Below are 12642 nucleotides of genomic sequence, written 5' to 3'. Positions count from 1 at the left end.
ATGGGAGACCCTACCAGGGGTATTTATGCCCCAGACAACACACACAAACCTTTTGATTTCAGTCCATTAAACATGATTTTTAATGATCTATAGGAGAAAATGGCACGATGACCTTGACAGTGACCCCTGGCATTATGACACCCAAGCCAGAGGATATCACTCCTGTGGTACCTACATATCCATTTCTACCTGGAGGTTAGTGTCTTTTTATATTTCAAGCAAGCGTTGCAGCATATTACCATACAGTATACTTAAATAATTAATTGTTATTTTTATTCAGATGAGTGCTGGGTTCCTTTGGGTGTCCAGACACTCCCAGTGTCTAGTTTCACTGCCTCGTCGCACCAGGAGGGCCACCCACCTGAAGAAGCACGTCTTCATGGGTGGGACCCTCGTAGAGATCTCCAGGTACTCCACATTTTTCTTAGCTTTCTGTTGCCTAATATGTAATCAGGATCAGCAACCCCACATTCCTTTCACTTGATGCTAAGTCTTAACATGCTCTTCTGGTGTAACAAAACATAGATGGTAAGCATTTCATTCATTGTTGTCACCCACTGTCAGATCAACCCCTAATAATAGACGCTAATTCTTTTCTGTGTACCTTTTCATTTCAGGGCTGGAGTCCAGAGCCAGAGGAGTATAAAGACCTACCACAAAAGAGACCAGAAGGGCAGAGTGTCAACACACAAAGCCCCTACATACAGATTGATCTACTTAAACCTTACAACATCACTGGTAAAGATTCCTACAGGTGCTTTCAAACAATTGTAACTGAAACTGCTGATCCAGTGTATTGTGTAAAACACTATGAATTAGGTTATTATCTTTAGTGACTATGTCCTGTTCTTTTATTTAAAATGTGATGACTCTTTTGATTCTAGGTGTGCTGACCCAGGGAGGTGGTGTGTTTGGCACATTTGTGTCCAGTTTCTACCTCGAGTTCAGTCATGATGGAAAACGGTGGTTCACTTACAAGGAGCTTCCATCTGATGCACCACCTAGAGCCAAGGTCTACGAGAAAGCTTAAAATGGAAATACAACTGTCTTCTAGTTTTCAAATCTTCAAATCAATGTTTCTTTGTTCTTATTGCAGGTTTTTCTTGGTAACCATGATGATCGAGGTGTGACAGAAAGCAGGCTGGACAGGATAGTGTCGTCTCAATTTGTGCGAGTATTGCCTCATGACTTCCAGAACGGCATCTATCTTCGGCTGGAGATTATGGGCTGTGGTGATGGTCAGCAGATTGATAAAAGGATGTTTTGTTGGCTTTGTGAAAATGGGCACATCTTTCCAGAACGTTCTTCTTGACTCTTCTCAAGGTTATCATTGGCTAACTTCCCCAACGGCTCCTTCACCAGTCTCTCCAGGTGAAGGCTGTAGAGAGAAAGAATTCCAGTGTGACAATGGTCGCTGTGTACCAGCAGGGTCTGTGGGAGTTGTCTGTGATGGGGTCAATGACTGTGGGGATGGATCAGATGAGAAGTACTGTGGTAAGCCATCTGCTCTAATTAGTCTTTGTAAACAATTTGACACTGTGCATTGTAAACCAGAAAAAAGTGGAATGTTCCCGTTGGGTTTGGAAAAGCTGGTGTATTGTTTATAGGTGAAGGGAGGGAGAGCAGAAGAAGGATATATGTATCCAAGCTCTAGCTACAAAATTACAAACCATTACATTCACTGCTCCATCTATCTTGCAACCATTTCCACTGGTCATGAGATATGGCTGAGGACTGAAAGAACAAGATCCTAGATGCAAGAGTCTGAAATGAGCCAACTCTGAAGGGTGCCAGGGCTCTCAATAAGAGACAAGCCAAGATCAATTATCTTCTGGGAGCCTGGAGTAGAAATTGCTACTTCTCTACATTGAAATGGAAGCACCTGAAGTAGTTTCCTTTGTAGGTTTTCAAGGCCATCCAATGACGGATCCCAAGACATTTCGAAGCCAGAAGGAAAAGTCCAAAAACCCAGAAGCTGAAAATGGAATAGGCAAAACAATCCAGACTTATATAACCACACAGACATACACCAGCAAGCAAATTCCCCTTTATAAATCACAGCTGCACATCCGCCTCATGTTCTCCCCTCTACATGCCTACGTTCAACCACAATTAGTCAATGCAAAGCACCTCATGAATGTCAGTGCATTTAAATAAGCCAGCTGATCAAGGTTATTTAATGATTAACAATGGCAACCACTGAGAAAAGGGCAAAGAAACGTAGTTTCACCAAGGCAGAAATCGAGGTTATGGTGAGTGAGGTGGATGGTCAAAAAAATATTGTGTTTGATCACCACAGTAGTGGTGTGACTAATAAAGGCAAGTGTTGTGAGTGTCACTGCAGTATTTAAATTTGAACAGCACTAATTGTTATGGCCTCAAACCTTGTCACAATTTCTGTGTTAATCTGTGGTACACATCACCCTGGTGGTCATCGGGGAAAGGAAAGTAATAACGGATTTAAGATTAAATTTGGTTTAAAGGCCTTATTTTCAATTTTTGTGAAAGGTCTTTATCTATAGTTGTGGCTCCCAACACAAACATAAATAACACAGCTGTTTTGAATCCGTATGATGAAATCGATCTATGATTAAAGTTTGATATGAAGCGAAATTGAACATTTGAAAGGAATCATGCAGTGTGGATTCAATTTTCTACTTCATATCTATGTTGCCAGTTTCCCCTGTCTCCAAAATGAGCGTTCATATGGGTCAGAGTTTACTTCCCGTAAAGTTTGTTTTTTATAGATCACAACCTTTTGGGTTTCAGGCCCTGTTTTTTGCATACACCATGTTTATAAATGAGACCCCAGGAGAGAGAGCTGTTTGGGTTTCTGTCCTGAACCTTGTTATCTCCAAGACCCAATGGATGGAGGTTTTAATTGTACTCTTAAGGTTGAATGTAGGGTATAATTAAATATAAAAGTACTCTATTTAATATGTCTGTACATTGAGAGCAAAGTGAGTCAAATTCGTAGCATGTGTCCACAAACTGGGCAAATAAATCTCATTCGGATGTTAAGTCATTGTTTTTCTATCTTAATCTTGTAAAAGGCCACTTGTAAGCTAAATAAATGAACATAATATTGAGCATGTAAAACATGTCATCTGCAGGTACTCAACCCTCCTCAACAGCCACTAGTCCACGCAGCTGTCCCGCTGGTCACTTCTCCTGCCCACCACCAGGGGGCTGCATTGAGGCAGACAGTCGTTGTGATGGTATTCCTAACTGCCCCAAAGGAGAGGATGAAAACGGATGCCATCTGCATGATTTCACTACACAGTCAGATAGGTGAAGATTGTACTTTATTTGATGCTTAATTAAATGCATACATTTCTTTACAAACATTTTCATTGTTCCTTATTGCAATTTCCTTTACCAATTAAAGGCCACACACCCCTACTCCCTCCCCTCTGAAGACCCCATCAATGGCTGCTGTTACTCTCTCAACTGTAAGGAAAATGTTTAATAAACATCTGTTCTAATAAAAAAAAAAACAAACCTAGTATTATGATGTCCTCTGTATAATATAAACTAAACATCACAACTTGATGGTGATAGTTCCCTCTTGAAATTGTGAATATTAACTTTGAAATGGTATGAAACATTTAGCTGCTCTTACAATAAATCCTGAAACATTGTGGCATTCATATAGCCAGAGACTATATTATACTTTTTGTTGGCGCTGTAATTAAACTGCTTTCAACATTGATAACACGAAGGCTTACAAATGTAATGCTGTATAATTTAATATTCGTTCACTAATCTGATCTAATGTATGAGCAGGACGGTGGCCCAGCATATCATGGTGAGTTTTAGCTCTTTTTGTTGAATTATTACCTTGAATTTTACAATATGTACATTAATAAGCATTATATTTAATAGGGATTTGCTCCTTTCCTCTTGGACTGGAGGATGGGAGGATTCATTACGGCCAGCTGTCCTCATCCTCACAGCATGAGAACAACCCTGCTGATGCCGGGAGACTAAACATCGTCCCGAACATGTGGGTGATTGCATGCACCTTTGCTTACAGTTCCTAAGTGTTGTTGACATTTCAGATAAAGATTTGAAAATGTGGATTCACATGATTAAAAGTGCATATCCTCTCTTTCCTGAAGTCGAGTTATGGAGCCTGGCTGGAGCCCCGTACCTGAGGACCCCCAGCCATATTTTCAGGTGGATTTCCTGGAGCCCACTTGGATATCAGGGGTGGTGACACAGGGCAATGACCGGATGGGGGGTTACCTCACCAAATACCGCCTGGCCTTTGCCTCACAGAGCGGCCTTTTTACAGATTTCACAGCAAATGGAAAGTTTGATGGCCCTGCTAAGGTGCTAGCTCTTTAACATAATATAGTTTGTTGTAAGCTTACATATATGTGAGATAAAACATTAATGACTAAGTTTTACATACAACTACATGTGTTTTTGCCACCTAGGTGTTTGAGGTTCGGATGGTGGGCAGGACCCCTGTGACCCGCTGGTTGGGTCGGTTGGTAAGAGCTCAGTACATCCGAGTTATCCCTGTTGAGTTCAGGCACACCTTTTACCTGCGTGTTGAGGTTCTCGGCTGCAGAGGAGGTAAGGAACTTTAGCAAGTATATACTGTAATTAAAGCATGATGAACAAAACAGTTAAAGCACAGTGCTGAGTAAACGTATATCATCCTTTTTACCTTTTATTCACATTAAAGCCACAAAGTTCAGTGTATTTATTGAGATTTTCTGTGTACCCCATAATAGTAAAGTGGAAATGATACATGTTTTTAAGTTTTTCTAAAATAAAAATCTGAAAAAGTTGAGTTTATACCTTATAGAACCACCTTTTATTTTAATTACACCTATAAGTCGTTTAGGTTGTCTATGCCACCTTTGCGCAGCTAGAAACAGATTTTTTCTCCCATTCTGCTTTGCAAGAATGAAAAACAAATCCTTACCTCCCTCTCCTACTAAGGGACAGAGACTAATTAACATGAGTGGAGCTAAACTAACACACAAAAAAATGATCAAACCATGGGGAAGCGTCTGACAGAGAACTTGCAGGATCAATTTAAATTGTAACAGAACATAATAAACTAAGAAACTCAGCACACAAGAAATTAACTTAATAGAGCAACACCTTATGGAATGCCAAAGTGCTCAAAATTAAATAAATAAATGAAACATTATAAAATAAGTATCTAAATCAATAAATAATAGATAAACGTATAATGTGACAATGAAATTGTGAAATAACTGAATTCTCAGCTCATTATAAAATGTTTTATTTTCTAAATTTTTTATATAAACTTTTTACCCAATAATTGAAATTATTGTTGAGGATATTTTTATGTAATTCCAACAGTTTTCAAAATTTTTCAAGTTTCAAAATGCCAGCTTTTATTTTAAAAGGGTAATTTCTACCCATGGCCTATTTATTTCATATATATTATTATTTCATAAATAAATGAAACATTATAAAATAAGTATCTAAATCAATAAATAATAGATAAACGTATAATGTGACAATGAAATTGTGAAATAATTGAATGCATCTTAAACTCTCAGCTCCTTATTATGAAATATATTTCATTTTCAATTAAAAATCAGCTTTATAATATAAAATAATTTTCATATAGAAATTTTACCCAATAATTGAAATTATTATTGTGGCTATTTTTATATATTTCAATTTGTTTTTTATTTTTATTTTGAAATGCCATTAAAAAGCCAGCTTTTATTTCAAAAAGCCAGCTTTTATTTTATAAGGGTGATTTCTCCCCATAACCTATTTATTTCATAATGCCACTTCTCAACTGAATGACTCTCGGCCAATCAGCGTCAACGGGCTGGACCTGCATCCTCATTGGCTGATCCTTACATAGCGATTAGTTCTATTTTGTATAAGCTTTGCACTTTAAGCTATCGCTAGTGGGTTTCTCTCTCTGCGCGCAGCCATTTTCTCCCTGTTAGAAGGGAATTCCCCAAAGTGGACCAATGCTCACTGGAAGAAGTATTGGATATCTCTGATGCTGGGGGGGAATCGGACAATTTTGCCTCTGAAACAGAAACTGATAGCACCTCTTCTCCCCTCCTCCAAACGGAGGACACGGAGACAGGTGCATCACCAGCCCTATTTGAATTGCACCTTCATCCCTAAATCGATACTTAGTGTGGGATTGCTTCTGTCTTGGTAATGGAGCAGCCAATCGAAAAACGTGTTCTGTCCTGTTTTCTCTGATTGACAGACTAAGTCATTCGGTTGAAAAGTGGCAGTATGAAATAAATAGGCCATGGGTAGAAATTACCCTTTTAAAATAAAAGCTGGCATTTTGAAACTTGAAAAATTTTGAAAACTGTTGGAATTACATAAAAATATCCTCAACAATAATTTCAATTATTGGGTAAAAAGTTTATATAAAAAATTTGGAAAATAAAACATTTTATAATGAGCTGAGAATTCAATTATTTCACAATTTCATTGTCACATTATATGTTTATCAAATATTTATTGATGTAGATTCTAATTCTATAATGTTTCATTTATTTATTTAATTTTGAGCAATTTGGGGTTCCATACACCTAGATAACAAAACAACAGGAAAATGATGAAAACAGAGAAACAAAAACAGACCCAAATAACCCAAACACCTGTGGATCATAACACATCTATGATTAATGCTCTAATTAGCCAGTTAATTTTGGCAGACAACCATTACTCTGTGAAATGTTGGAAATTTGCGAATTTGCTTTATAGTCTAAGCTTAAATAACTTTTCCAACAACTTTCTGCCTACCCTGTCTGCTGTACTCCTTGGTCCTCATGATGCTGTTTGTTCACTTATATTCGGTAACAGACTTATGAGACATTCACCAAAAAAGTTGGATTCATACTAAGAATAAATTGCTCACAGTTAGACATTAAAAATGGGTAAAAATGGTAAATAGAGTGAACTTATATAGCGCTTTTTCAGTCATACCAACAATTCAAAATGTTTTACACATTCACCTAATCGCACTCACAAGTACGCACACATTTATACACTGATGCACAGGTCGGTGGGCAACTTGAGGTTTAGTGCCTTGCCCAGGGGCACATCGACATGTAGCAGGAGAAAGCTGAAATTGAATCCCCAACTTTCAAATTGCAAAACAATTACGCTCCCCACCTAGCCACAGTCACAGTTTATTTAACATTTGTACATGAGGCAATCCAAGGTGCTCTGCAGGAAAACAAAGGAAATAACGTTAAAATAACTTAAAACCTTTAAGAATGCTTAAAAAGACAGCTTAACATGTCAAATACAAGAATCACATAAAAATAAACAATGCTAAAATGCATATTAAATCTTAGTCAGTCATGGGACAAACTGTGCATTATTGAGGTTCTTTTAGTTAACAATAATGTCTTCAGTCCTGATTTAAAGGAACCACCAGTTTCTGTACATCTCAGGGCATTGGTTCCAGATAGTATGGAAACTAAATGTTGCTTCCCGCTATTCTTGTCCTGAAAACATTGAGTAAGCAGGTCTATGATGACCTGAGGGTTTACAGGGGTTAATACTTGACAAGCAACTCTGAAATGTGACTTCTGAAGGAAACTGGTTACACTGGAAGGCATTGATAGATGTATCAGAGTAAATAGGGATGAATACAAATGTATCCAACTCCTTTTAGATTTTCCCTGGTAAAATACTGGTGAAAAACATGTATCAATCAATTTCCTACACCTTAGGATTGCACACTGCTTTGATGCTCGTGATGGCCATACTGCTTCACATGGCTTTCAGTGTTTAACTCTGTCTGTCTCCTAGACATAGCCATTGGCTGAGGTTTTACTGTAACTAATTATATGTGCTCTCTTTCAGACTCTAACCTGGAAAACTGGCTCAGAGTTTATCTGGTCTTTCTTTCTAGATGAAACGACTAAAGGAGTTACATCCATTAACATTTACTTTTCCTTCCCATAGAAAGTACTCCTGGATCAGTGCTTCTTTGTTCTTTTTGTGTCTCTGCTCTGTTCTCTCAAACCCCCAGTCGGTCGTGGCAGATGGCCACTCACACTGAGCCTGGTTCTGCTGGAGGTTTCTTCCTCTTAAATAGAGTTTCTCCTCTCCACTGTCGCTACATGCATGCTCAGTATGAGGGATTGCTGCAAAGTCAACGCCAGTGACTGTCCATGGTCTCTACATGCTCATCCAGGAGGAGTGAATGCTACAAGTCTCTGACTCGATGCAATCTGTTGGGTTTCCTTTGATAGAAAAACTTTTATCCAATTTGAATAAATAACTGAATCTGACTGCACTGTTCAATGATTAGGAATAATTGGAATGCATGTAGCTGACTTTGTGAAGTGCCTTGAGGCAACATGTGTTGTGAATTGGCGCTACAGGTCCTTCTCAAAATATTAGCATATTGTGATAAAGTTCATTATTTTCCATAATGTCATGATGAAAATTTAACATTCATATATTTTAGATTCATTGCACACTAACTGAAATATTTCAGGTCTTTTATTGTCTTAATACGGATGATTTTGGCATACAGCTCATGAAAACCCAAAATTCCTATCTCACAAAATTAGCATATTATTAAAAGGGTCTCTAAACGAGCTATGAACCTAATCATCTGAATCAACAAGTTAACTCTAAACACCTGCAAAAGATTCCTGAGGCCTTTAAAACTCCCAGCCTGGTTCATCACTCAAAACCCCAATCATGGGTAAGACTGCCAACCTGACTGCTGTCCAGAAGGCCAATATTGACACCCTCAAGCAAGAGGGTAAGACACAGAAAGACATTTCTGAACGAATAGGCTGTTCCCAGAGTGCTGTATCAAGGCACCTCAGTGGGAAGTCTGTGGGAAGGAAAAAGTGTGGCAGAAAACGCTGCACAACGAGAAGAGGTGACTGGACCCTGAGGAAGATTGTGGAGAAGGGCCAATTCCAGACCTTGGGGGACCTGCGGAAGCAGTGGACTGAGTCTGGAGTAGAAACATCCAGAGCACCGTGCACAGGCGTGTGCAGGAAATGCGCTACAGGTGCTGCATTCCCCAGGTCAAGCTACTTTTGAACCAGAAACAGCGGCAGAAGCGCCTGACCTGGGCTACAGAGAAGCAGCACTGGACTGTTGCTCAGTGGTCCAAAGTACTTTTTTCGGATGAAAGCAAATTCTGCATGTCATTCGGAAATCAAGGTGCCAGAGTCTGGAGGAAGACTGGGGAGAAGGAAATGCCAAGATGCCAGAAGTCCAGTGTCAAGTACCCACAGTCAGTGATGGTCTGGGGTGCCGTGTCAGCTGCTGGTGTTGGTCCACTGTGTTTTATCAAGGGCAGGGTCAATGCAGCTAGCTATCAGGAGATTTTGGAGCACTTCATGCTTCCATCTGCTGAAAAGCTTTATGGAGATGAAGATTTCATTTTTCAGTACGACCTGGCACCTGCTCACAGTGCCAAAACCACTGGTAAATGGTTTACTGACCATGGTATCACTGTGCTCAATTGGCCTGCCAACTCTCCTGACCTGAACCCCATAGAGAATCTGTGGGATATTGTGAAGAGAACGTTGAGAGACTCAAAACCCAACACTCTGGATGAGCTAAAGGCCGCTATCGAAGCATCCTGGGCCTCCATAAGACCTCAGCAGTGCCACAGGCTGATTGCCTCCATGCCACGCCGCATTGAAGCAGTCATTTCTGCCAAAGGATTCCCGACCAAGTATTGAGTGCATAACTGTACATGATTATTTGAAGGTTGACGTTTTTTGTATTAAAAACACTTTTCTTTTATTGGTCGGATGAAATATGCTAATTTTGTGAGATAGGAATTTTGGGTTTTCATGAGCTGTATGCCAAAATCATCCGTATTAAGACAATAAAAGACCTGAAATATTTCAGTTAGTGTGCAATGAATCTAAAATATATGAATGTTAAATTTTCATCATTACATTATGGAAAATAATGAACTTTATCACAATATGCTAATATTTTGAGAAGGACCTGTATATAAACAAACTGAATTGAATTGAAAATTGAATTAATGGTAACGTAACAAGATGTAAAAAGGTTCTACCAGTTTAAATAGTTTTGCAAAGCACTGTAAGTGTATGTGGTGGTGGGCGTGATGAGCCCATCATTTTATGTGCTTTATAGGTTCATAAAATAAATGTTTCCTCTTTGCAGATGAGCAGGTGACCACATCGCCCCCTGGGGTTGGGAAAGTGACAGTGCAGCACTGTAAGCCAGGCCAGTTTGTATGCCACCACAGTAAGGAGTGCATCCCTGTGTCTTTGCTTTGTGATGGTCAACCAAACTGCAAGGACTACTCTGATGAGATAAGCTGTGGTAAGAGTTACTCAAAATTTATGCCTTTGCACTCCTACTCGTACACTTCGTCTTCCACTTTATCTGGGACCGTGTCGCGGGGGCAGCAGATTCAGTAGAGACACCCAGACTTTCCTCTCCCCAGACACCTCCTCCAGCTCCTCTGGGGAGAGCCCAAGACCTTCCCAGGCCAGCCGAGAGACATAGTCCCTCCAGTGTGTCCTGGGCCTCTTCGCGGTGGGACATGCCTTGAACACCTCCTGATGGAGGCGTCCAGGAGGCATCTGGTATAGATGCCTGAGTCACCTCAACTGGCTCCTCTCGATGTTGAGGAGTAGCGGCTCTACTCCGAGCCCCTCCCGGATGGCCGAGCTCCTCACCGGATCCGGGATCTTGTTCTTTCGGTCATGACCATAGGTCAGGGTCAATGTAGACCGACCGGTAAATAGAGAGCTTCGCTTCTCGGCTCAGCTCTCTCTTCACCACAATGGACCAGCACAGCGTCACCATTACTGTGGCGGTCACACCGATTCTTCTGTCGTTCTCCTGCTCCATTCCCCCTTCACTCGTGAACAAGACCCAAAGATACTTGAACTCCTCCACTTGAGGCAGGAAATTCCCTCTAGAAAAGAGTCCAACCTCTCTCAAGGAGCTGGATTCCAGAGCCCATGCTGTGCATGGAGGTGAGCCCAACTATTTCTAGTTGATATCTCTCGACCTCCCGCACAAGCTCAGGCTCCTTCCGCCCAGCGAGGTGACATTCCACCTTTTTTTTAAACTAATATTCCTTCCATTTTCTCCAGGAACCGCACCTACCAGAGGCCTTCCAGGCCTCCATGATCAGACCGGCTACACTAGAACACCTGGTATCCATGGCAAAAACACAACAGGCAGTCCTGGGCTACTTACTACCAGTTCTGAAGATGACTTACCTTATGTGGCACCAACTGGAGTCACAGCTAGCCCTCAGCCGCGGAGTACAGGTTAGTGTAAAATCTGTTTCTCTTTGTTGACCGAGTTACTTGTGTGTTTGTTTGGTTCTAAACAATCAAGACCATCCTAATACTTCACCATCTATCTACATGCAGGAGTCACAACAGGCCAACCTGGACTCCATCTCACTCCCTCCCTGCAGCCTGGCAGACCTGGTCTTCAAACCACAGAAGGTTTGACATGAGTGTGTTATGTGATGACTCTGGAACCACTTCACTTTACAGCACATGTAAGGTATAAACAGCAAGTTTTGTTGATTCACAGCACCATCAGTCATTACAAGCACCCCTGATACTGGTCTGCCCAGAGTTATTTGTGTGGAGGGCCAGTTCATGTGCAGGTCATTTGGCTGTGTGGACTCTGCACAAGTGTGTGATGGAAGGAAGGATTGCTTGGATGGTTCAGATGAAGACCATTGTGGTATGACATCATATTCGTATACTCTTAACATTTTCTGAAAGTCCTAAATAAAGTCTCACCATGCCCCTACAGGCACATTTACGAGTCCATCAGTAACTCCATGGCGCCCCCTGGTGCCCAGGCCATGCTCTCCTAAGCAGTTTTCCTGTGAAAGTGGGGAGTGTGTCCACAAAGATCGCAGGTGCGACCTGCGGAGGGACTGTGTTGATGGATCAGATGAAAAAGACTGTGGTAGGTGATATATGCACCTCCAAAGTGGTCATGTGATCAAAGGGTTTCTGTAACAGCTTCTTAACATTTGTTCTGCGCTCCTTCAGTGGAGTGCATAATGTCCCCGTGGACAGCCTGGAGTGCCTGCAGTGTGACGTGTGGTCTCGGCTCCTTGTTTCGGCAGAGGGATATATTAAGAGACGCCCTGCCTGGCGGATCCTGTGGTGGAGCTCAGTTTGACAGTCTAGCCTGCTTTCCTCGAGCATGTTCAGGTCTGTATGCAGGATCTACATCCATCCTTCTTTAGGAGAACCCTGTATGTGATGTGTTTCTGTTCCTTTTCCAGTCCATGGTCACTGGTCGGAGTGGACAGAGTGGTCAGAGTGTGATGCTCTGTGTGGAGGAGGAGTTAGACAGAGGAACCGAACCTGCTCGGCTCCTCCTCCTAAAAACGGTGGGCGAGACTGCGAGGGGATTACCCGACAAAGCCAAACCTGCAACATCCAGCCCTGCACCGATCAGACAGGTACACAGAAAGGTATCAAACACAATTACCTGTTCTCAAAGTTCAAACACCTGCAAATTCTATTTCAACCTCAGAAGGCTATTCAGATGCTGCCAACTGGACCAGTTTAATTGTTCCTTTGGTCCATAATTAAATAAATAAGTAAACAATTTAAATGTTCCCACAGTTTGATGTAAATCTACTAACCTGATCAA

General features: G+C 41.1%; 1 protein-coding gene across 1 annotated transcript in view; it reads left to right on the top strand.

The window, feature by feature from the left end:
* Positions 1–12642, top strand: part of sspo (SCO-spondin) — a 131218-nt gene that overhangs the window by 39555 nt on the left and 79021 nt on the right. Inside the window, exons 40-58 of the mRNA XM_047350561.1 lie at positions 94–195; positions 281–408; positions 618–738; positions 885–1012; positions 1097–1238; positions 1324–1494; positions 3114–3291; positions 3389–3452; positions 3787–3808; positions 3886–4006; positions 4122–4335; positions 4443–4584; positions 10159–10320; positions 11103–11282; positions 11388–11465; positions 11557–11728; positions 11798–11943; positions 12030–12194; positions 12269–12460. Coding sequence (XP_047206517.1) covers positions 94–195; positions 281–408; positions 618–738; positions 885–1012; positions 1097–1238; positions 1324–1494; positions 3114–3291; positions 3389–3452; positions 3787–3808; positions 3886–4006; positions 4122–4335; positions 4443–4584; positions 10159–10320; positions 11103–11282; positions 11388–11465; positions 11557–11728; positions 11798–11943; positions 12030–12194; positions 12269–12460 — 2628 coding nt within the window. The remainder of the gene's footprint in view (positions 1–93; positions 196–280; positions 409–617; positions 739–884; positions 1013–1096; positions 1239–1323; positions 1495–3113; positions 3292–3388; positions 3453–3786; positions 3809–3885; positions 4007–4121; positions 4336–4442; positions 4585–10158; positions 10321–11102; positions 11283–11387; positions 11466–11556; positions 11729–11797; positions 11944–12029; positions 12195–12268; positions 12461–12642) is intronic.

This window comes from Girardinichthys multiradiatus, chromosome 21 (assembly GCF_021462225.1).
Source record: "Girardinichthys multiradiatus isolate DD_20200921_A chromosome 21, DD_fGirMul_XY1, whole genome shotgun sequence".
Lineage (NCBI taxonomy): Eukaryota > Metazoa > Chordata > Actinopteri > Cyprinodontiformes > Goodeidae > Girardinichthys > Girardinichthys multiradiatus.
The sequence above is the reverse complement of the archived record's forward strand: the minus strand, read 5'-3'. Positions and strand labels throughout refer to the sequence as shown.